This window comes from Musa acuminata, chromosome BXJ2-1, assembly GCF_036884655.1.
Source record: "Musa acuminata AAA Group cultivar baxijiao chromosome BXJ2-1, Cavendish_Baxijiao_AAA, whole genome shotgun sequence".
Taxonomy (NCBI): Eukaryota; Viridiplantae; Streptophyta; class Magnoliopsida; order Zingiberales; family Musaceae; genus Musa; species Musa acuminata.
This window is the reverse complement of record NC_088338.1, coordinates 36,007,803-36,033,910: the sequence shown is the minus strand read 5'-3', so window position 1 is coordinate 36,033,910 and position 26,108 is coordinate 36,007,803. Positions and strand designations below refer to the sequence as shown.

Below are 26,108 nucleotides of genomic sequence, written 5' to 3'. Positions count from 1 at the left end.
AAGGAGTTTTGGTGAGTAAGGGTCTTACTATAACTCTATTCATGACATAGCATGTCATGTTTACGACTTCGGCCCAAAAATATTTGGGTAGGCTATGTTCATTCAACATGGTTCTTGTCATTTCTTGTAAATTTCTATTCTTTCTTTCTACTACATTTTGTTGAGGATTTCTTGGAGTAGAGAAGTTGAGGTTGTATCCATTAAATTCATAAAATTCTTGAAAATTACGGTTTTGAAATTCACTAACGTGATCACTTCGAATTGACAAAATCATAAAACCCTTTTCATTTTGAACAAGTTTACAAAACTTAGAGAAATACCTAAAGCATTCACTTTTGTGTGCCAAAAAATAAGTCTATGTGTATCTACTATAATCATCCACGATGACAAATGTGTATTTGCTACCTCCTAGGCTTGATGTAGCAATTGGTCTGAACAAGTCCATATGGATCAATTGCAAAGGTCTAGAAGTGATTATTTGGTTCTTAGGTTTGAAGCTACCTTTTATTTGTTTTCCTAATTGACAAGCATCATACATATTATCTTTGACGAACGTGATATAATTCCTCTTAAAAGTTCATTAGATGAAATTTGGGTGATTAGTTTTATGCTAGCATGACCTAATCTCCTATGCCAAAGCCAAGCATCATCATTCAAAACCGAAAAACATATTTCATTGCAAAGATCATTAATGTCAATGGTGTATATATTATTTTGTTTTAGTGTAATCATAGATGTGTTTTTGTATGATTTTTCAATAATGCAAGCATTAGATTCAAATTTAACAATATATCTTTTATCACACAATTGACTAATACACAAGAGGTTATACTTTAAGCCATCAACTAACAATACATCTTTAACAAAGAAGTTAGATTTGTTACCTATGGTTCCTTTGCTAATGATTTTACCCTTGTTGTTGTCTCCGAATGTGACATATCCTTCGTCTATGCTAATGAACTTAGAGAATTGAGATGAATCTCCGGTCATATGCCTTGAGCATCCACTATCAAGGTACCATCTCTTGCTCCTAGCTTATGATGGTAAACGTTTCTACAAACAAAGATGATTTTTATGTACTTATTTGACCTTGGGTGCCTTAAAAATCGATCTTAATTGCTTATCATGTTGTATTGAGTCATTTGAGGTTCTTTTAGGAATCCAAATTAATTTATGTGGACTACATTTCTTGAATGGACAATGATAAGCTACATGCCCAAATTTGTAATAAAAATTATATTTCTTTGGGGGTGAAACATGCAAGGTAGGGCCTTTAACAAAGGTAGTTGGATTATGGTGAGAGCTACTCACAAATTCGATTCCGCCTTTTCTATGAACGTGACCCTTGTTGGCAAGGATCATGTTCAAGGACTTACTACCAAGAATTTGAACTTGAAACCTTTCGTGAAAGTGCAAGAGAAGATTAAGGTGATTTGCAGCAATATAAATTACACAAATAAAAAGTGTCGGTTTCGTAAAGTCTTCGTACGATTAAAGCTGATCTCGGAAGATGTTTACGTGAAAGCGTAAGTAGACGTAGTTAAAGCATAATAAGGAGGAGAGACAGTTTGCTATAAAAAAAAGTTGCTCAAAGTAAATGCAAACCAAGTTTTAGAATAGTTCAGTCAACGTGACCTACATCCACTTTCGGCTTCCTCCTCCGATGAGGTCACCGGTGTCCACTAGAGGCCTTCTTTCAATAGGCGAAGGCTAACCACCTTTTACAACTTTTCTCCTTTTGCCGGGTTTAGGAGACAACCCTTATAAGTCTCACTCCTCTTTCTTAGATGGTTACAAGGCTAAGAGATGAAGGAGGAGAACTCTAACTTTGACAACACTTTAAGGCTCACGAACTCAAGATTATGCCAATAGGTTTCGTACCCTTTCATGCAGGAAAGGGTGGGGTTTTTATATGCCCTAATGGCTTAAAAAATAGAGCCTAAAAGTGTCTAATCCCGAATTTCCAAGGTCCTAGCGGTACCACCGCTATTACTAAGCGGTACTACTGCCTGACATCTGACACTGGACGGTACTACCACTCAGTCTGAGCGGTCCCACCGCTTGACAAAGCTCGAAGACCGAGCTCTGGCGGTATCACCGCCTAATAGGGGCGGTACCACCGCTGGCAGCAATAATTGCCGGCGGTACTACCGCCTGACAGGGGAGGTACCACCGCCCAGAATTCCTAGGAGATCGAGTCTCCCAAGCGATCCCATCGCCGGCCCTAGCGGTGCCATCGCTGGCCAGGAATTCAGGGGCTGAATGGGCTTCTCCATTCGGCCCAATTGGCCCCTAATTAAGTTAGTAGGATTATCTCCCAATCTTAACTTAATTTACACTCTAACTACGATAATTAAGACATATTTACTGTACTTCTTGTTCCAGTGCGTCAATTGCTCTTCTAGCGAGCTTCCAGCGTACTTCCGGCAAACATCCGACGAACTCTCATCAATGCTCCGGTGGACTCCCGGCAAGCTCCTGGACTTTGCATCAATCTTCTTGGCGAGTTCCGATGAGCTTCTATGGCAAGCTCCTGGACTTCTCGGTTGGTTCCCGCAGAACTTCCGACGAATGTCCGAACTTCCGATGAATTCTCGAACTCCCAACGTGATCTCGATATTGACTCTGGCACAACACTTGCTTTATGTATTACTGTCATTGTAGTTAATCCTGCATACTTTTCTCAACATATAGATTAGATCAAACAAATTACAATTGACTTCATCATCAAAATCCAAGATTTAACACATACCTCATTGTGAAAGGCCACCTCATCTTTATTGGTTTGCTCATCATCTTCGGATGCGCTCGATTCATCCTTTGGTAACCTCTTCTTCAGTTTTATATACTCATCTTTAGAGTGACCCGGCTTCTTGTGTTAATAGTAAGTAGTTGTGTTTTTTTTAAATTTATTTTTATTCTTTGATTCTTATTTCATGAACTTTCAAGTTTTATTGTTAAGAGTTCAAAGTCATCATCACTTGAGCTTTCGCTCGAGTGGTCTTCTTGAGTTCTAAATGCCAAATCCTTCTTATTCTTTGAAGATTGTTATCATGTTCATCATGTACCTTGCACTTCATTTCATAGGTCATCAAGGACTCAATAAGCTCTTCAATCGGAAAATGGTTTAAGTTCTTTGCCTCTTGTATGAAGAGAACGTAAAATTTTATTCACAACTTCAAGATTTAAAAAACTTTTACCAAGAGCTTTTAAACTATTGATAATATACGTAAAACATATGTACATATCAACGGTAGTTTTGCATGGCTTCATTCGAAATAATTCAAAATCATGCATCAAAAGATTAATTTTCAAATCTTTAACTCTACTAGTGCCTTCGTGTATAATCCAAGAGTGTGCCAAATATCGTATGCGGTTTCACAAGTCAAAATACAATTAAACTCGTTTTTATTCAAAGCATAAAATAAAACATTCATAGCTTTCGCATATAGAGAAATAATTTTTTCTCAAATTCATTCCATTCATTCAAAGGTTTAGAGGGGGTTTGAAAGCCAAGTTCAACGATATTACATAAATCAAAGTTCAAAGAAAACAAGAAAACTCTTATTCGAGTTTTCTAATATGTGTAGTCTGTCCCATTGAACATAAGAGGATGAATGATAGTGTGACCCTCTTGAAAGCCGAAAAAAGTCAATTCTCTTGGGTGTTAAATCAAATGAGAAAAATGTGGCTCCGATACTAATTATTAGGATCAAGTCGACACTAAGAGGGGGTGAATTAGTACAGCAATAAAAATCATATCGAGTCGGAAATTTGGTTCGATAAAATCGTTTCGACAAAGCCCGTATAGGAAATATGTTTAACTTATAAGCATACAGAAGTATAGTAAAAATAAAACAGTTTGTAATGAAAGTAAAGAGCAAAATAGAAATGCAAACCAGATTTTTATAGTGGTTTGTTCGTTGTGATCTACATCCACTCCCGATTCCTCTTCACTCGAGGCCACCGGCTTCCACTACCGATCTTCCTTTAATGGGTGAAGATCAATTACCCTTTTATACTCTTTCTCCTTTTCACGGGTTTAGAAGACAACCCTTACAAGCCTTTCTTTCTTAGACCTCACTTCTCCCTTTAGATGAACTTCTAAATACTAGGAAAAAGTGATCCTAAATCCTAAGAGAGTTTCCTAATTTTTTTTAAGTTTTCTTTCCTCCTTTTCTAACTCAATTTCATGCTTAATTCTTGCTACTCCATGAAAGAATAGCTAGGGTATTTATAGACCCCAAATAACATCAAAATTGGAGCCAAAAAAGGTCTTATCCCAGGTTTCTCGGGTCCTAGCGATATCACTGATTGTGCTAGACAGTACCACCGCCTGCAACATGGACACTGGGTGGTACCATCGCCTAGTTTGGCGGTACTACCATCTGACACAGTCTTGGAGGTTGTATCTCGGAGACTAAGTCTTTGGCAGTGCCACCGCTTGGATCGATGGTGCCACCGGTTGGACCGATGGTGCCACCGCTTGAGCCAACTTTTGGGTCACTGAATGGGTCTTTCTCTTGACACAAAACAACCCCAATTTATGCCTAATTGGCCATTAATTGAGTTGGCTTAATTATATTCTAAACCAACTCAATTAGAACTAAAACTTCTTCGATCTAGACAATTATTACAAAGTATTAACCATATGTTGTCCGGCATGTCATTGGTTCATTGGCACTTCATCCAATTCTTCGGCGTATCGTCCTCTTTTACGGTCTTTTGCCCAATCGACATTTTGACCTCTGCAACTCCGATCTCCTTTGCACAATGTCCACTCTTCTTGACCCGATGCCCAAACTCATGGCGCGAAGCCTTCTGTCGATATGTCGATCGATCCCCCAGCTCGACGTCCAATCTTCTCACATGTTCCACTCTGGCCCAATATTGATTCTTCTTACTTTAATTATCTTTTCTAATCGAAGCTAGTCCTGCGTCACTCAACATGAAGATTAGATCACAAACACATCAATTGGTTTCATCATCAAAATTTGAGATTCAATAGTATCTACTGAGCATGGATGATTGGGGATTTTATAGGCCCCAAATAGATTCAAAATTGGAGCCTAAACGATCTTATCTTGGGTTTACGGGGTACTAGTGATACCACCGCCCATTCTAGCAGTACCATCACCTGATAGAGCCTCAGAGACTGTGCTGTGGTGGTGCCACTGCTTGATAGGATGGTACCACCGCTTGAGAGGATGAATTGGGCCATCCATCCAGCCCAATTCAACCCTAACTTAGGCCCATTGGACCCCTAATTCAGTTGGCCTAATTCCAACCCAATTACAACTTAAAACTACTTCGATCTAGACAATTATTATAAAGTATTAATCACATATTTTTTGGCATATCATTGGTTCATTGGTGCTTCGTCCAATCCTTCGACGTATCATTCTCTTTTACGACCTTTTGCCCAATCGGCATGTTGACCTCCGCAACTCCGATCTTCTTAGCGCAATGTCCGCTCTTCTAGGCATGATGCCTAAACTCATGGCACGAAGCCTTCCATTGATATGTCAACCGATCCTTAGGCTCAACGCCCAATCTTCTAACATGTTCCACTCCGACCAAACATTGATTCTTCCTGCTTTAATTATCTTTTCATGATCGAAGCTAGTCCTGTGTCACTCAAAATATAGATTAGAACATAACTTTATTAATTAGTTTCATCATCAAAATCCAAGATTCAATAATCTCCTCCTTTTTTATGTTGACAACCAATTGATGATGGAGTTTAACTAAACTCCCCCTATCAATATGACATTAATTTCAATCGTTAATTATATATAATATATTATATTATTACTTACATCATAAGTTCAAGTATTGCATCCAAACCATCATACAAAATAAAATTTCATTTTACCATGCATGATCATCATCATACCTTCTCCCCCTTTGTCATCAACAAAAAGGATAAGTGCAACTAGCAAATTTTTGAGATGTGCAAGTTATTTTTGTATCTTTTGAGATGTGCAAGATGACATGTTTTTGCATTTACTTGAAATGTGCAAGCTAGCACTTCTCTTTAGATATGTAAGCACTTTTGGTTCTTCCGTAGATATGCGAGCTAGAATTTTTGTGTTTCTCGAAATGCGCAAGCTAGCAATTCTTTCTCCTTACAATTTGTAAGCTAGCAAATTTAGCAAGTTTTATAGAATATGCAGGCTAGCAAATTTTATATCATTTTAGAGCATGCTAGCTAGCAAATTTTACTCCCTCTTTGTCATTGTCAAGTGGAAGGGAAGAATACAATGTTGTAATTCTTTTCCCTTTACTTCAATCTTCAAATAATGACAAAGATAAATAATAAAGATGAATTTACATCAATATTTTAATCATAAAAAAAATCAAGTTATGAATGTCAAAATACCATATATCATTTTTGATAAATTTCTTCTTTTGTAAATAGAAAGAATGATAGGAAACGATCTTGATTCAAAAAGAAGACCCAAGTTATAAAAATCAAGAAATCAAGATCATGATCTGAAAAATGTATAAAAAGAGTTTATGCATTTGAGAGATTTAACAATTTGCCTAAATTTAACATTCAAACTAGCAATTTTGGTTCTCTTGATATGCTAGTAATTTTCTTTCTCCCCTTTGTCATTGTAAACAAGGAAGAAGTAGAGTGGAAGAATACAATGGTACAATTTTTTTTACATCAAAGCTCTACTTATAACATAAGGTTTACAACCACAAATACAAAGAAATTACACATAATAAAAATCATGTCATGAAAAATAATATCAAAGATTATGTGAATATAAAAAGACATGATTCATTTTGACAAATCTCATCTTAAATAATATGAGAACACATAATAGGATATCTTGATTCATAAAAGATTTCAAGTTATAATTCCGAGGAATCAAAATCATGATATAGATAAAAACTTATTCAAATTCAAATAATCAAAATCATCAAAATTACTTTCAAGAGATTCAAAATGACAAATAGATTCATTAATCTCTTATTGAAAACTTGATAAGATCTTAGAGATTAAGACATTTTAAAGAATAATGCATTCCCTTTTTTATATGTTTCAATTTATGTGATTTATTTCATACAAGGATGCCTTTATCTTTTATGTCAAATAAAAACATGCATCATCATTTAAAACCGAAAAACAAAAAATCATCACAAAAATCATCAAGATCAAAAGTGTAACTCATAATTCTAAAACATAAGATTTTAAATCATTATTACTTCAAATCCTCATGTATAATATAAAATATTGAAGCATGATTTCATTAAACATAAAGCATTTTCAATCAAAATCATTTTGTTTGTTGTAGTAATGCATTTTTCTTCTTAAGTGAATTTAAGTCTTCATGCTTAGTGGTAGGAGTTAACATGCAATTGTCATGCTCAAATTTTTAATTTTTCAAAATCACTAGAAAGAGAAGCATGATCCCCTTTTAATTTTTTTAATATTTTATATACTAATTTAAAAATAACTTATGAAATGCATCAAGTAATTTCATAGTAAGGTAAAGAGGTTTCAAATGAGTCATTTACCTCATCATCGAGAGCCACCAAGGCATAGTTCACTACTTTGACTTTGTTGGTTTGCTCCTCCTCTTTAGAGGTACTCGATTTATCCCAAGTCACCTTAAGTGTTTTTTTCTTTAGTAACCTCTTATTTTTAAGTTCATTTTTTATTTTTGATTCTTGCTTTATGAACCTTTTAAACTTTGTTGTTAGGAGATCAAGTTCATCATCACTTGAGTTTTTGCTCGAGTGGTCTTCTTTTGTTCTAAGAAAAATCCTTCCTATTCTTTGGAAGGTTGTTCTCAAATTTGTCATGTGTTACATAAGTCATTTTGTAGGTCATCAAAGTCCTAATAAGTTCTTCAAGTGGAAACTTGTTTAAGTCTTTTGCCTCTTGTATTGCATTTACTTTCGAATGTCAATTTTTAGAAAGAGATCGTAAAACTTTATTAACAAGTTCAAGATTCGAAAAACATTTGCTAAGAGCTTTTAAACCATTGACAACATTCGTAAAATGGGTGTATATGTCTCCAATAGTTTCACTTGGTTTCATATAAAACAACCCAAAATCATGCATCAAAAGATTTATCGTAAAATCTTTAACTCTACTAGTACCTTTGTGTGTGATTTGAAGAGTGTACCAAATATCGTGTGTAGTTTCGCAAATAGAAACCTGATTAAATTTATTTTTATCTAGAGCACAAAACAAAGTGTTCATCGCTTTAGCATTCAAAGAAAAAGTTTTCTTCTCCGAATCATTTCTTTTGTTCATTGGATTAGAAGATTTTTCAAAACCACATTCGACAATATTCCATAAATCAAAGTTTAAAGAAAGCAAGAAAACTCTTATATGGGTTTTCTAATAAGTGTAGTCCATCCCATTGAATATAGGATAACGAATGATAGAGTAACCCTCTTGAAATATGATAAAATTCATTTCTATTAGGTGTTAAACCAAATGAGAAAAATTGGCTCATATACCAACTGTTAGAACCAAGTCGGCACTAAGAGGGGGGGTGAATTATTGCTTATATAAAACTGTCGGTTCGGAAACTTCGTTTGATGAAATCGTATCGGAAAGACGTTTAAACTTAAAACATTTACAAGAGTAGTAATAAGCAGGTAAAGTAGTTGTAAAATAAGTAAACAAGTAGAGAAAAGGAGGCACACCAATTTTATAGTGGTTCGATCATCGTGACCTACATCCACTCCCGATTCCTCTTCACTCGAGGCCATAGATGTCTACTATCGGTCTTCCTTCAATAGGCGAAGACCAACCATCCTTTTACACCCATTTTTTCCTTTTTATAGGTTTGGGAGATAACCTTTACAATCACTCATCCATCTCTTAAACTTCACCCAACACTTAGAGCTTGAGAGGAGTTCTTATAATATTACAATAGTGTTTTCCTTCCTTTTTTTGCTCTCAGTTGATGTGTTTACTAAGCATGGATGAGTGGGGTTTTTATAGGCCCTAAATGGATTCAAATTTGAAGCCTAAACAATCTCATCCTGGGTTTTCGGGGGTACTAGTGGTTCCACCGCTAGTATTGAGAGGTACCACCACCTGACACTCTAACACTAGGCGATACCACCACCCAATCTAGTGCTACCATTACTTGACAGAGTCTCGGAGACTGGGCTCTAGCGGTACCACCGCCTAACAGGGTGGTACCACCACTCAGATCTCTTGGGAGGCTAAGCTTCAAGCGGTTCTACCGCCAACCCTAGGCAGTGCTACCACTTGGCATGGCTCTAAGTGGCCGAGTGGGCCATCCATACGGCCCAACTTAGCCCTAACTTAGGCCCAATGGCCCTCTAATTGAGTTGGTCTAATTCCAATCCAATTATAACTTAAAACTACTTCGATCTAGACAATTATTACAAAGTATTAATCATATATTTCTCGGCATGTCATTGGTTCATCGGTGCTTCATCCAATACTTTGACACATCGTCCTATTTTGTGGCCTGTTGCCCAATCGACATGTTAACCTCCACAACTTCGATCTCCTTAGTGTAATGTCTACTCTTCTAGACCCGATGCCTGAACTCATGGCTCGAAGCCTTCTGCTTATATGTCGATCAATCATTCGGCTCGACATCCAATCTTTTGAAATATTCCACTCTGGCCAAACATTGATTCTTCCTGCTTTAATTGTCTCTTCATGATCAAAGCTAGTCTTCCGTCACTCAAAACGTAGATTATATCATAACTTTATCAATTAGTTTCATCATCAAAATATGAGATTCAACATATATATAACTTATTTTTCTACCTTTATAGGTGTACTTTGCCCTAAGCTTACTTATCTATAGTTCTGCTGTTGACTTTCATGTTATAACAAGTCAAGATCATTTAAACAAAAGTGAAACCCGACCTATTAAACCAAAACATACATTTGCCCTAAGCTTACTTATCTATAGGTCTGTCGTTGGCTTCTTTTTCTATGGTACTAGTGCCTTCCTCGAGCAGGACATAAGATCATCGTTGAAGTCCACATTCATGTCAGTTTGAATGTTTGCATCCTTAAGCAGCTTAGCAAATGGGTGCTCCTTGACTCACAAGTTCGAGTACCTGGCCGTCCTCAAAGGGAGAGCCAAAAGACCGGCTCCATCATCGAAGCCAACCATAATGACTTTGGTTGCTCTCTTCGAGGTCAATGCCTCCTTAACTTATAGGCGCTGTCCAAATCAACCACTTGAGTCTATAAGACGTTGATTTGACCTTAAAGCTTCAATAAATCATCCTCCATCTGACAAATTATGCTCCCAAATCACCTTCAAGATGTTTGCTTGATTGACATTATTTTGTTATAGAGAATCGATGTTCTCCTACACCAAGGAGATGTGAGGATCATTTCGGTACTAAGAGGGGGGATGAATTAGTGCTTTCATAAAATTACGTCGACTTTAAAAAACTTTCATTCGATAAAAAATTGTATCAGAAATGTACTTGATTTAGAGTAAGTGAACTAAGCAATTAACTTAGAAAGTAATAGTAGTAAATAATAAACAGAAATGCAAACGGAGTTTATAGTGGTTCGGTCGTCGTGTCCTGCGTCCACTCCAGATTTCTCTTCACTCGAGGCCATCGCCTTCCACTACCGATCTTCTTTCTAACAGGTGAAGATCAACTACTCTTATAACTCTTTCTCCTTTTGACAGACTCGGAAGAGAATATTTATACCCATCTTTTACAAGATATCCCTTATATACCTCCTTTAGAACAACCTCTAAGTTTAAGGAGGAGGGACTCAACTTTCCCACATAGTTTTCACATTCTAAACCCCAAGTTTTCGTTCTCTTTTCTTGCTTTGTAAAGTAGGAAATATTGAGGTATTTATATACCCCAAATGGATTCAAATTTAAAGTCAAAACGATCTCATTCTCGATTTTTGGGTACTGGCGATACCATCGCCTACTAGATTAACAACTGGTGGTACTATCACCTGTCACTTTAACACTGGACGGTACCATCGCCCAGTCTGACACTAACACTAAGTGGTACCACCACCCAATTAGTACTTAGGAGACTAAGATTCTAGCAGTTCCACCATCAGACTTGGTAGTGCCATCGCTATAGGTCACTCAATAGGCCAAACAGTAAGCCCAATTTAGCCTTGATGCAGGCCTAATTGGCCCATAATTAAGTTAGTATAATTACACCCAAAATCAACTCAATTAGATCTAACTCAATCTAGACACATATGATTATAAGTATGAATCTTATGTTGTCCGGTATGTTATTAGTTTATCCGACGATTAGTCTAATCCTTCGGTGCATCGTCATCTCCTTTGGTGTATTGCCAAATCAGTATGTTGACCTCCTGCAACTTCCGATCTCATTAGTACAATGTCCAATTCTTCGGCCCAATGCCTGAACTCATGACACGAAGTCTTTCTGGTACGTCAACTATTCCTTTGGCCAGACGTCCAATCTTCTGATATGTTCTACTCCAGTCTAATGTTTGATTCTTCCTGCTTTAATCGAATTACCTTTCCTAGATCGAGGTTAGTCTTGTGTCACTCAAACATATATTAGATCATAACTTTATCAATTGATTTAATCATCAAAATTCAAGATTTAACAAGAGACCTACAACTCAACCATCTCCTCGTTCAGGTAGGAGATGATACTTAAGTCATGGACTTGGCTAATCAAATAGTAGTTTTATTATGCAAGGACAATTCATCGGTAAGCTAAAAAAAGAAAATTGATGTGAGACCATAAAAGTGGACACAACTCACATTATGGCTTACTTAGTTACCTCTTTAATCATTACCTAAGAGGGTATTATCTATACCTCCTTAGCCAGTAAGGGGATGAGAGTTTCCTGGAGGTAGCAGCTTGCTAACCTTCCATCCTCAAATAGCATGACGGTGGTCTTAAAGTCCCACCTCACCTCTTGTGACTCTTAGGATATTGAATATCTAGGTGAAATTGACATATAGGAGGATAGACTAATTGATCAAAGGATCAAACAAAATACTAAAAGTTTAGACAATATGGTAGAACCGGATAACATATCGAAAGTTTTGACGATGTGTCAGAAGAGTGATTGATATGTCTAACCTAATTTCAAGTCAAATTTGGGTGCATTTGGGTTTCAATTAGGCTAAATCTAAGTGATGTTAAGTTTAGGACTAAATTGGGTCAAAGTGACCTAGTCCGTCAGCTATATTGTGCCTTTAAAGGGTGGTACTACTTAGTCGTAGTAGTGGTGCCGTCCAACTCAATCGATGACATTGCCTGTGTGCGGATAGTGCAGTTGATAATAGAGAGGGATAGTAGTACCACTAGTATCCCTCTCTATTAGGATACTTTTTCTTGATGCACTTAGATGACTTGGAGGTGCTTGGGTTCTCTATAAATAACTCACTAGGTTTGTGAGTTAATTATTTTGAAGGATTTTTGAGCTTTAAGTTTGAAGTTTATCATATGAGAAGTTATTTCTTGTATTGTAAGAGTTATTCTTTATTGAGAGAGGAGAGTATTTGAAGTGTAAGATTTATTTCTAAGTCTTAAAAAGAAGAAAATTATAAAAGATTACTAATCTTCACTTATTGGAAGCATGTTCTAAGTATTAGAAAAGAAGGATTGAAAGTGGATGATGATAACGACGACCGAGCTAATTTATTTTTCTTTCTTACTTATGCCTATTTACTTATTTAAACTAAATTTCATATACCTATGTCTTTAGTTAGATTAAAATATTAAAGTTTTAAAATATACACAAACACTAATTCACTCCTTTCTAGATAGTTAAATACTTCATTCCAAACATAATATTGAAATTATTCCTTTGCAATTGAATCAAATCAAGATGATTTCCGTAGACATCAATAATAAATACCAAACATAAATATGTGTAATAATCACTTTCAGACTAACTGATATTCAAAATAACATTCAACATCCAAAGTATATGAATCAAATTATCTTCTAAATAAAATGTTATAAATGAGTAGACGCTCAAAATATTTGTTGTAGTTGTATTGTATAAATTTTTTCTCTCGTAGACATGTATGAGTATTAAAGATATATTTCCTTTTCATTTCAGTTTACAGATAGGAACGTTGACGACCAGCGGTGTCTGGTGAGAGAAAGGCCCAGCAAATCCCCTTCTGATATCCAAATCAGGCTCTGAAGCAATCGTCATGATGGGATAATATTCATTTGGGACGCATCATTCCCACCAAATTGACGCAAACACTTACCTCTGTGGGCAGCAAGGTGGGGCCCTCCTCGCTTCCCATCTGTGGGCGGCCGTTTCTTCACCTTTTCCTTCCCACGGCCGTTTCGACGGTTGCGTGGGTTTGACTGACCTTTTTGTGTGTATTTTGTGTAGATATTATGCCGCGCTTCTCACGCGACGCACCGCCGCCCGACGTCCCTCCCGTGTCAATTAGTCAACGCGTTGTTTTGTCTTATCTCTCTAGAAATAGTCGATGAGGTACTTGCGATGATATCTCTACCTCCGTCTGCCGTCATCGTCTTCATCTTCCTCCACTGCTCCTCTCCGAGAAGCTTCCCCCACCGTGAATGATTTAGCTGCCTCTCGCTCTTTCCCAACCCGCCGACACCAACAATAAAATACTTGTCCCCCTCCCTCTATTTATAGTCACTGATATCCCAAGTAGAGATGCATGTCAGCCAATCCCACGAGATCGAAAACCAACAGCTACTAGTGTTGATACAGCTTTCTTATCCCATCTCTACCATCCACAGTGATAGATCATCAAAGATAAGTTCCCCTTCCGACTTGTAAAGCAATCGTATCAAGTGATGTCACAGTTGATTCTCGTCAATCCAACGGAGGAGGCCGCTGCAGCAGCTACTTCGACCATCTCTTCCACCTCCGCACATCCAAACAAAAGCAGCAGTAAGAATCGCCCAGTCCTTTGTAGACTTTGGTGCATGCTGTCACCCAATAAGCAGCACGACAATGGCGCAGCAGCAGAAGCGGAAATCTATGAGCCACCTCGTCACACCCTGACGTTGTCGGAAGGAGCCAGACCGCCTACCGAGCTGGAACGAGTCTTCAACTACTTGGACGAGAACGGCGACGGAAAGATCTCCCCCGCCGAGCTGCACAAATGCATGAGGGCCGCAGGGGAGGAGATATCACCTGAGGACGCCCGGTCCGCGGTGGAGTCGAGCGACTCCGACGGCGATGGGTTGCTGGGAATGGAGGATTTTGTGAAGCTGGTGGAGGCGGAGGGGGAGGAGGAGAAGGGGAGGAACCTGAGGGATGCCTTCGGGATGTATGCAACGGAAGGGCAGGGGTGCATCACCCCCTCGAGCCTCCGTCGAATGCTCAAACGCCTCGGCGAGTCGAGGTCCGTCGAGGAGTGCGCCAGGATGATTCAAACCTTTGACCTCAATGGCGATGGCGTGCTCAGCTTCGACGAATTCAAGATCATGATGCTTTGATTCTTGACTCAACCTTAAATACTAACAACTGCTCTCCTACGCGTGCATCGCACTCATTCTTCTGTTTATATATATATATATTTTTTTTTTTTGTGCAGTCATTCTTTACGTTAATGTTGTAGATGATCAATAGTCGAATTATTTGATTGCTATGTTACGGTAGCCATTGATCTGTAAATATTCCCTCAGCAGCGATTACGTTACATGATGTTTTCTTGTGGAGACATCAGATCTTATTTGACCAAAAATGTACCTTTTCCCTCAGTTGCATGGCCGTGTGGCTATCAAAGTTTAGTTTACGATGTTGAGTGTAGCTGAAACTGCTAATAAACGACAATACAGCTTAAGATAGGGGGCTACTAATGCATGAACAACTGCACTCAACTTGAATTTACAGAATATAATAAATAATATGATAACTGCAAACGCTTGGTCAGCTACATGTAGAGAAAATAATGTAACTTGCAAGTGCATTGGCTATCTTGCTGCTGCTTATTACATGATTGCAATGTAAAGGGGGTCTTTTAAGCAACATCATCTGGACAATAAAGTTCCAACATATTAGTTGATCCTCAAACCTTTACATCCCATTGAGAGTAATGACAACCTTGCGAGCAGTTGCATGATCCCTATGTTCACAAAGCCATATCCCCTGTGATGATACCAACAGAAGATGAGTTAGGACAAGAAAGGCACTAATTAGAAAGGAAGCCACAAAAATAAGCGTTTGACTCGTAACTACTAATGTTGAGAAATTTTCAGATGTTTCCAACCACGTTAAGCATTTTTCATTTTATGATCAAAGAGGAAGATTGTTCTTTTGATCAAATCCTGATCTTATAATAAAAACAAGAATTCTTTCTCATTCAATCCCCTTGACCTTTACTTTGAATGTCAAAAGACAACCCCACAAGATGGCATTTTCCCATTAGTACAGTGCATTGCTGCATCCTCATTACGTAGAAATTAAGGAGTCAGTTCTCTCTCGTATAAGCCACCATTCTTCCCATCATCTCATCTCAGCTATCCATTTAAGTTACCTCTTGAGATGTGACCAAGTGCATGAAGCCGGGATCCATAACAGAGGATGTGTACATGAGACGATAGATGACTGCCATGGGGAGAACTGGCCCACATAATTCTCCAGAAGAACTGGAGAGGATTTTTACATCGCATGATGAAAGCTAGGGCAGAAGCCCGAATCTTGCATGTACATTCATAAGCTGCAGCTCTATGAAAGATATACAAAACATAATGTATCTTCTATTATGGATCTACTAGCAAGGGTTTGTTTTAATAGCAAAGTTAGCATTTCTGTAGCTCTACAATTAATCTCTTGGATAAATTTCAAGGTTGCATTAGATGGATGAGATGTAACAATGGAGGGATGTATGGATGGTTGTGATGGGAGGGAATTAACTGCCCAATCATTGAAAATATTAGAGAGGATGATCAAAACTCGGGCAGAAGTCCACATTCTGCATGTAAATCCGTAACACAGAATGAATCTTCCATTATGCATCCACTACTGCTATTGGTTCAATAACAAAATAGCATTTCTATCATCAATCTCTAGGATAAATTACAAATTCACAATAGAAATAATGTCAATTGTATCAAAAACTGAAGTTTCTCACCTGCCAAGTCCCCATATTAAGACGGCCATCCGTAATAGGAATCCTGGGTATAAACTAACTAGTCTCAATGGCATGTAATTTTGGAAACTGATGGAACTCTTATAGAAAATAAATGAAAAATACATACGTGAGGCTACAACCAAACATAGATGACTTGATATGTGCTGGCATATCATCAGGTCCTGCAAAATGACAAACAAAATTGAGAATCATTAGTTGCTTCACCAATTCAATGCAGGCAAAGTACCTAATGCCACATCTAACTGCCAGAGAGAAACTACTTGATGGAATGACACTTTGGTAGCAAACAATAACGTTGATAGCAGTAACTTTATACCAAAGCTGACTATTGAGAACCAATGAGGTGCAAGGACAAAAAGTTAAGATAAGCTTACACTCATCCAAGTAGGTTGAGAAACCCAAACACAATTTATACATGTCGAAAGTCATCTATTTGTCATGCAAATCAAGAATTTGAAGTGATAGTTGCCATCATGTGGGCAAAAAGAATGAAGAGTTTTCCATTTAGATTACCTACTTATTCAAATAACATCTTTTCATTTTAAGCAAATACCTGGAGAACACATATTCAACTTAACATCTGAACTATTTGTCCCACAAGAGAAATTCCAATAACTGCTTTATTAGAAAATTCTGTCATTTAAGATGACATTAAACATTTACATAAAACATGAAACTTTAGAAATTGTATACCAATGATGTACAAACTATGATAATAAAAGTTCAAATCCATAAAATATGAATTAGCTAAATCTGCTAGGATAAAAATAGCATTTCTGAACTCAATTAACCTCATGACTCAACTGAAGCTCATAATAGGAAAAGGAAACTAACATAGAGGAACAAAAGTGTGTCTATTCGTGTTTCTTTCTTTTTATGTATGTTTTGTCACAGCTGATCATTGTGCACCCACAATACCTTCATCAACAGACCGTTCGTCGCTTATGTTTGCTTGTACAATTGTTTAGCACTATGTTTTGCCTTGTTTTTGTGTGTTTTTGCCGGGTTTCTATTAGCAAAAGTAGTTTGCAAGGCTGTGCAGCGATCGCTTGCCAGACTAGACAAAACTATCCCAAAATTGCCCAGTTTTCATGTGTTGGAGCCTGTTTTCTGCAGGCTGCTGTGCTGTGGTAAACATCAACCATCTCAAACTCTTAGAACCACCTGAGTGGCACAGTGCTGGATGGGGCTTTGGGACAGTGTTGGGCCTTGTTTGGACAAACAATTTGTACACAAAGTGTGCATAGACTTAACCATATACTTGCCTTACACCCTCAACACCTGGTTGAGAGGTCAATTTGTGAACTTGTGGTTGTTTTGTTACCTTCCAAATTTCTTGTTTTCCCTTCCTCTCTTTTCTCTCTTTGCACACAAAGTGTTTGCTGAATTACTCACAAACTATACTTTTCTACAAGATGTTAGGACTTGTTCACCACTCATTTTCTGAACTAAAATCTTTATCCTTTACAAGCCCTTCGGGGACCTGTGTGAAGTTGCTTTAACGCTGATCTTTTGTGGATGGATATCGCAAGGGTGCCTCACGACTTAAACAATTTTAACTAAGTCCATGATAGTTTGTCGTCTTGTTTTGACCAAGCATATTGGCCCTTATCTGAATCTATACATACGTATTGATTACTTGAAGAGGAAGAAGAAAAACAAGAGAAAGAAATAGAGATGGTAGTGGAGGAAGAGGAGGAAGGAGAAAAGAAGAGGAAGCAAGAAGATGAGGTGGTGGAGGAAGAGAAAGGAGGAAGAGGAAGGAAGAAGAGAAGGTGGTAAAGGAAGAGAAAGGAAGAAGGAGGCGATGGAGGAAAGGGTGAAGAAAGAAGAGGAAGAGGAGAAGTGTACCCGAAATCAATGGGGGCAACGGCTGACTAGGGGGTGGACTGGAAATAGGTTTTTTTTCCTCTTTTTAAATGGGTTGGACCGAACCGCCTGGAATGGGGGCGGTCTGCGTACCGGTTCACATCCGAACCGAGTGAAATGTTGGTCCATGATTATTATGACCAATTAATTCTGCTTTGGACAGCAAAATAATGCAAAATTTGTTCATGCTAATCCAACTTGATAAGAAATAATGATCCGAGGAATATGTTTTTGTATTACAACACATTCTCGCATAACACCAAGAAGTTCTTAAAACATGAGGTAAACTAGAATTACTTTATGTCATTAGCTTTTTTTTTCACATATTTTTATGCTTTGGAACAAGTCCTGTCCAATCAAATGATACATCCTATTTTTATTGCTCAGAGTATTCATCTGTAGTGTAACTTTGAGCAGCATGAATCACTAATATTCATCTGTCAAAATCATCAATCAATGTGAAGAGTACAATGACAACAAGCCATAATAAAATTATAAGGTTGCTCCTTTATGAACTCAATAACTATGATTCAAGTCACGAAAATGATATCTTTACTTGTAGGGGGTAAAACAACATAAATTGATCATTTCTAAACTTTGTATTGGTGGTCATCTTGTGAACTAGGTTAGCCCTATTAATATCTTAGAGCATAATCTAACCTCGCTGGATAAGTTCACTCATAACATAAAGCACCTTCAAAAGCAACCATTAAAAGAGTTAAGCAAAATAACCCTCGTCAATCCATTTTAGGCCCTCGATCTATCCCTAGACTTTACTTGTTTCGATAAGTTATCTACCTAGTTGATCTCTACGAGTCAATTGAATACACAGCTGGCTAAGAACTCTTGGATCAAATATTGCCAAATTAAGTGTCATGATCCCACGCAGGATTATTTGAAACATTTTAAGACTTAAACTGATGATATCTAGACCTAATACACGAGTTTAACCTTTTCCTTTAATAAAGGAGTTACTCTGACCAATTCGAGACCACTCAAAATAGGCAAGTAAAACCCAGGCAATGGTCCCAAGTGCCACATCACTAAAGTAAATGCAAGCTCATCTCTGCTTCAAACCATGAAAATGTCATCCAATCAAAGACCACAAGGGCTGCTTCACTTAAATAACAAAAAAAGAACAAAAATGTTTTAAAATGTCCTTATGGCATGTTCAATGATAGAGATCTCGAAAACATCAAAGGCCTACTGTAGACTTATGAGCAGTAATAAGGCCTTTCTCAATCAATTAATGTCAAAATTGCCTCCACTATTTTCAAGTTTAATAATAAACCAAAAATGAGTATTTTTAAAGGGACAACAGTACTTGTTGGATGGCAAAAAAACAACTGTGTTTGATCAAATAAGTTAATACATATTAATCAACAGCAATGTTGATGTAGGACAAGTAACAACAAATTTACTTCTATAATAGAGGAACCAAAAAGAGTGGAATAGAAAGATAGTAACTGAAAAGTAACAGGATAACAAAGGGATAACTACCAAACTAGCTCTGGGTCATCGAGAGAACTCCCATTATGAAGGTCTCACACCTCCGCATGTCTCGCGCATGGACGGTAAGGCCATACTACCGGAAACATAACTATGGTCTTGCACCACTCACACACAAGGTGAGAGAAGAACTCAATTCATTGATCCATTACAATGTTCTAGCCCCTTTTTATAGGCTCAAGTATAAGAATAAAAACAAAATTATAGGAATAAGAAAAATTACAATTATAGCAAATCCAGTTATTTAAAAAGCACTAGGCTCCAAAAGATGCCAAGGTCCCAAAACGCCCAAGGCGCTAGGTGCTTGCTCGAGTGAAATGAGATGCTCTGAAATATTAAAATATAAAAAATATAGTATGATTGATAAATATGATTATATAAATAAAAATACGACATTAAATTACTGTTAATAGTAGTTAGAGGGAGAGAAAAAAATTGTTAAGAGGGGGAGAAATAGTCATCGACAGTGGAAATTTCGAACGACAATGATGATGGTGGCGAAGGAAGCTACGAACGACAACATTGTTGGCAGAAGAAGCTTCAGTGGTGTCCGTCGATGGAGAAGGAAGCTATGGTACTCTCCCTTAATGATGGAAGGAGTTGCACATAGAAGCAACAACAGCGGAAGGAAGTTGCGGATGAAGGCTAAGCCGATAGACTCGTCCATCAACGGCAGACGAAGCCTCGGTCCGCTGCATCTGTAGCGGAGGCAACGATAGAAAGTGTAGGTGGCGGAGGCATTAACTGCGCTAGGGTTGATAGCTCGAGGTCATGCGGGAGTGCGGGGGGTGGCTTTTGCAGGTAAGAAAGTGGCTAGTTGGTTCGATTGAACCAACTAGCCACTGTTGAACCGAACCAAACTTAAAAGTCTAGTTTGGTTGCTTCATTTGAGCCGGGTGCTTGCCCGAGACACCCGGCACCTGAGTTCAGACGAGCGCTAAGGTGCCTATTTAAACCAATAAGCAAATCAATAAATGATATCCTCTATCCTTTGAAGCAGGTAATATTTCTGATTTTATTTGAGAAATAATCTTCTTCTCTTGATGATAATCTTGATTGATAGATTTTCAACTTTGTAAAGATGAATTATCAGTCAAGACTCATAATCTTCAATAGAAAACAAATCCGATTTCTGTTTTCTGTATTTGCTTCCTTTTTTTCCTTGTTGAGTATATGTCGATATATGACAACTTATTACATATGCAAAATAGCACTAAACTAATTAAATTTATTTAAATAAAAGATAAACTAATTGGTTCCACATTAAATGTCTTTTATCTGGTGACCAAAGATTAAGGTTACTCCTGCCTTAAGTGAAAAGAGGACCTTAAAAAGGCTTTATTTGTTGCTCATCGAATTTCTTCTACACGAATACACAAATAAGTTGCAAAATGCACGCATAAAAGTTGAAGATTATCACAAGTCCACAGCAGCGCAAATGCGCATGAGCTGTTAATATTTTTACCTGAAAATCTAAGAGTAATACAACTAGTAAAACTTAGGAGGAACAAGAAACAGGGAGAATGAGAAGAGCTACTTCAAGAATTCCTCACCTTCCAATGTGTGCTTCCAAGGTGCAGAGCGCCCCTGAAGTCAATTACAAAAGCATCAATTCATGAAGAGCATTGCAGCAAAGCGATCACAGATTTGAAATAATCACTAGAGGAGTTGTTCTACGTCACCTCAGGAACAATACGGCTAAGGAACGTTTCAGTGTCATCCTGAACATCTGAGTCGTAATTCTCATTTATGGTGAGAGAAGCACTGGTGTGCTGCACTGTTATATAACTTTTGCTTAAGGGAAACATCAGAATATTACTGTTCAAGTAGCAGAGAATTGAATTAAGCAAAAGTTCACTTACGAAAAAGATGAGCAAGGCCACATTTGAAGCCTGATAGATCTTGTTCTATCTCTTTCAATATCTGATTATTCAGTTTAACAAAGCATACAATTAGGTAGTTAACTTTTTTAAAAGAAAAAAAAAATGCAATCGACAAGTGGCATACACACATCATTTCTAAATCAATCATAGGGTGACATTGATAGAATCAATATTTCAGTCAGTCTGAGAAGATATCAGTGCTTGATGGCTCAGTTAACATTGGAAATGCATTGGGTTCGTATTACCAAGAATAAACATGGGACCGAAGGAGAATTGCTTTAACCTAGCATGCCCAGGCCAAACAACAACGATTGATCCAGCATGCTGACACCCCAATTGGAATTATCACAGGATTTTTCTATTGTCCTTAATCCAGTTAAAAGGGCTTCCGTCAAAAACCCCATAAATCCCTATTCTTTTTTATGATGTTAAATCGACTCGTGTAAACGACAAATCAGCGCACAAATGGGATGCTTGCTATATCCGAGTCAGAAAGGAAACATGATTTGATAAAGAAGCAAGCAATGAAGAAGTAACATATTAAACAGCACTGAATCCATTACCAGAACAAAAGGGACAAAAGGGTACAGTTCAATTTGGGTCCTTGGGTTCAAAAAGAGGACCAGAGAGGTGGAGGATGGCACCTTGGAGGTGATGAGATGGCAGCCACGCCTCTGGGGAGGGATGACGACGGATTTCTGAGCCCACTTAGCGGCCATGGACTCGGTGGTGGGGTTCCCTACTGCGGTCGCGACGATAGAATTCCCCTTGTGGGATCTCAATCGGAGGAACGCCGGAGAGCTGGGAGCGCTGCTGAAGACAGCGGAAGAGGCCGCTTGCATCACTTCTCGGAGCAGTTCTTGGTGGTACCTTATACCAAGGGCGAAGAACAGGACACAGTAACAGCAGCCACAGCAGAGCGAGGGTGAGCACAGGGTGAAGCGATGCGGACGCACGGTGTGGCGCATGATGGCATGGGTTCGGCGAAGATCCTTTTGTTCGCCCACTCGATCAGGTTCGAGTCTTGCGTAAACGGCAAAGACGGATGACCAATGCTTACGGGCCGTTACTTCTGGACTTTACATGGGCCAAATTCATGGAGGAAATTTAGGGTTACACCATCGGCCGTCCCCGATTCTGCAATTGAACCGGAACTGCTCATTGGATGATGAAGGCGATAGCGGGTGTGGACTGTTGGTCGATGGAATCGTTCTCCATACGCCATCCTTTTTAGCGCCAGTACGAGCCGGCGACGACGACCGGTCTCGTGATGGCGGCGGCATTGGCGCTAGGATGCTCGCCGTCGGCCCTCCCGAGCCAACTCTCCGGCCGACGCGTGGCCTTCACCACCCCGCTCACTTATGCCGGTCGGCTCGCCCGCCTCCTCGAGCTACGTGGCGCCACACCGCTCCACCTCCCCACCGTCGTCGTTGACACCGCCCCTCGCACCCTCGTCGCCCTCCGCCCCTACCTCGCCGCCGGAGCTCTCGAGTCCTTTTCCGCTCTCGCCTTCACCTCCCGCAACGGAATCACAGCATTCTCCCTCGGCCTCGCCGATGCGGACGGACCCCAGCCTCTCTCCGACTCGGGCGAGCTCTTCACCATCGCGGCCCTCGGCAAGGATGCCGAACTCCTCCACGATGAAGGATTTCTCTCGAAAATCTGCCGGAACCCTAGCCGAATCAGGGTCCTGGTGCCGGAGATCGCGTCCCCTGCCGGTCTGGTGGAGTCTCTAGGCGCTGGGTCCGGGAGGAGGATCCTGTGCCCAGTCCCCTCCGTCGTCGATCTGGAAGAGCCGCCGGTAGTCCCGGACTTCCTGAGAGATTTGTGGGCGCGGGGTTGGGCACCCGAGAGAGTTCCTGCTTATGAGACCAGATGGACGGGACCGCGCTGCATGGAGGGGTTGGTGGAATTGGATACAGTACTGGACGCCATGGTTTTCACGAGCTCGGCAGAGGTGGAAGGGTTGATTAAGGGGTTGCAGGCATTGGGATGGGACTGGGGGAAGGTGAGGCGACGGTGGCCGAAGATGCTGGTCTGTGCACATGGCCCGGTGACTGCCAAAGGGGTGGAGAGGTTTGGAGTTCGCGTCGACGTGGTGAACTCCAAGTTCAGTAGCTTCGATGGGCTCATCGAAGCTCTTACTTCAAAGTTGGGGGGCTTTGGATGTTGAAAGCTGATATCCGAACTCGCAACTCGGGCCTTCAGCATTTCTCTGGTTTGTGATATCTTCCTTGTTCCTTTTGTGGTTTTTTTATATAGTTATTATTGAATACCTGCTTGGATCCTTACATTGCAGTAATAGTTTAATATTCTTTTGTTCGATGTGCCATTCTAGTTAAATTGTTGTTTGGTTTCATTAATTGACACCTCTATATCATCCTAAATTTAGTCTCATGTCCATAGTTGAGGAAGACTCGAGTTACTTCAATAAGAGTGGACTATCATTAACTTGAGTTTAAGTAATTTGCGTTTATAATTTAGTCTCAACAAGTTAATGGAGAGTTGATTTATTTTTTGGTATGACGAGGGGTCGAGTATTAAAGAGCTAACCATGGAACAAATGGATAATATATCACAGTGTGGAATCACCACTAGGCTCCTTCGGTCTACAATTACCATTAACTTAATTTAGTCCCACGATGGGCCGCATCATGACAATCTTAGTGTATGTTCTATCAATGTTCTCATTATAAACATCCATCTAGTTTTGCCTATTTTGGTTTACTCGTTGATGGGATTTTTCTTCCATATAGTGGATTATGATCTTAGGAAGATCAAGATTTGGCTTTTTTTGTAACCTCCAATATCCCTTTCTCTTCATAAATCTATGAGCCTCTAGATACTTCAAGTAACAAAAGTTGTGATTACTTGGGACCATGAAAAGCATACACCATTACAGAAGTTTTCTGCTTAATTCATAGGAACTTTGTGTTAGAATTGGAAAATTTTTGTTTAGAAACTTAAATACGTACTTTTGCTAAACTATGTTTTGTCTATATGGACATGCATATGTATCTTTGCTGCATGTAGAATGAATTTATTTGAACTTAAATAAGCAAAAGTCTTTGCTGTGAACTTCAGCCATTATTATGGACTGTTTGCTAAATAATTACATATCGTCTATATTGAGGTGCTTATATATATCTTTTCTGAAGTTAGAGAAAGTCTTTGCTATGAACTGTTTTTCATTGTCTTTGCGAAACAAAAATCTCCTTTGAAGGATAAACGTGATGTCCTTCACGTTCTTCAGCAACTTACTACAGCTACATGAGATTCAATGGCTTCATATAACAAAGGAATTTACCAATATTTCTTCTTTCTGATTACTTAACAATATAGATAATATGTTGATGAAATTTGGTCCTATGGTTCAGAAGAGATAAAGAAGTTATTATGTATTTCGGAAATTTCATTAGCAATCCTTTTGACCAGTGCGATTGACTTTTTATGCAATTTAACATCTTATATAGGACAGAATGTATGGTACATGAAATTGCTACTGTAACTCTTTATTTTAGATTTTATCATAGTATCATCTTATAAGACAACCAAGCTACATGTGTTTATTTGCTGTTTCTACATCCAGGTTTCTTTAGTCTCTGAAAATTCAGCACTTTCAATTTGCACGTCAAAGTTTGCGGAAATATAATCCCATCTTTGGTGATTGATTGTGGAATTGGCAGGTTAGACTTGATGCCAGGCAGCCATGGATTTCTCAACACAGGCCCTGCTGACCATTTGGGATCAAACAAAGCCTCTTCGTCCGAGAAGTAAATTGGTGAATTAAGTACTCTTACTATAATTACGGGAAGTCATTGGACTAAGCGGTATCCGATCAATGAGTTCATTTTTTCAGACTCCACCTGAGCTAGATGTTCCACTTCAATTGATTTAAAGAAAGCCCGATTCCAAGGTGAAGGACATACAAGGGGATTCTCAAGAACCTCCATAAGGCAATTTCCACCGATCTTTTTAATTTAGTCCCTAAATTGACTGAGTCGATGGGGAAAAGGAAAAGCACAATGAAGCAATAAAATATGTAAAAGGAACATTTTGCCTTTGGTTTGTGCTTTGCGTTGGATCAATGTTGATGCATACATCCACACTTATGGCATAGATGTTTGGATAGATATTTGAAACCGGAGATCTACGTGATCTTCTTGTTATGTAATATTTACTTTTGTAAATAAAATACTAGCATGTAATCATGCCTTTAAGGGATTAAATATAGAAATCTCATTTTGACATGTGTCCTAGAAAGATATTAATATAATTTATTGTATTGAATATTGATAACTATCTCACGTCCTCAATTAAATCTATTTATAGTATAGTTGATGATCTTTCGAATGTTTAATTATATTTTTTTTATTTAAAATTGATCTAATCAAGAATTGTTTCATTTTCAGTGTAAATATAACTCTATATTACATCCAACTTACCCGTTTGTTATGATATACATAATTTTGGAAAATTAAAGATTGTATAAGATTGGTAAACTATAAATAATTATTATTAATCATATTCTTATATAATTAACTTAAAATTTTGATATAAGCTAATTGTTATTTAATTTTATTAAATGTTGATGGGTTGTCTTGGCAGTTTTTCATTATTATATGAATTCTTGTCTTTGAATTGGTGTACTAAAACATGATATGATATGTTCCTATATAATTATTATAATTTATTGAGAATATTGATCCCTGTTATTAAGTAGGCAGGATAATAGGATAATTCTCTTTAA

At 38.4% G+C, this 26,108-nt stretch overlaps 3 protein-coding genes across 3 annotated transcripts; 2 read left to right on the top strand and 1 right to left on the bottom strand.

The window, feature by feature from the left end:
- The first annotated feature begins 13,653 nt into the window (after positions 1-13,653).
- Positions 13,654-14,601, top strand: LOC104000196 (probable calcium-binding protein CML31). The gene has a single exon (XM_009422186.3). The coding sequence runs from the start codon at positions 13,792-13,794 to the stop codon at positions 14,437-14,439; it is 648 nt and encodes a 215-aa protein (XP_009420461.2). The 5' UTR covers positions 13,654-13,791; the 3' UTR covers positions 14,440-14,601.
- A 218-nt stretch (positions 14,602-14,819) lies between these two features.
- On the bottom strand, positions 14,820-22,393 carry LOC135599141 (uncharacterized). Its single transcript, XM_065093908.1, has 7 exons — positions 22,003-22,393; positions 21,338-21,398; positions 21,158-21,252; positions 21,029-21,062; positions 16,204-16,258; positions 16,077-16,119; positions 14,820-15,091 (listed from the first exon to the last, which is right to left on the bottom strand). Exons 1-7 carry the CDS (start codon positions 22,324-22,326, stop codon positions 15,020-15,022), a joined length of 684 nt encoding a protein of 227 aa, XP_064949980.1. The 5' UTR covers positions 22,327-22,393; the 3' UTR covers positions 14,820-15,019.
- Positions 22,394-22,482: 89 nt separating this feature from the next.
- On the top strand, positions 22,483-25,183 carry LOC104000215 (uncharacterized). The gene is made up of 2 exons (XM_009422204.3): positions 22,483-23,576; positions 25,045-25,183. The coding sequence occupies exon 1, from the start codon at positions 22,629-22,631 to the stop codon at positions 23,529-23,531; it is 903 nt and encodes a 300-aa protein (XP_009420479.2). The 5' UTR covers positions 22,483-22,628; the 3' UTR covers positions 23,532-23,576; positions 25,045-25,183.
- Positions 25,184-26,108: the final 925 nt, after the last annotated feature.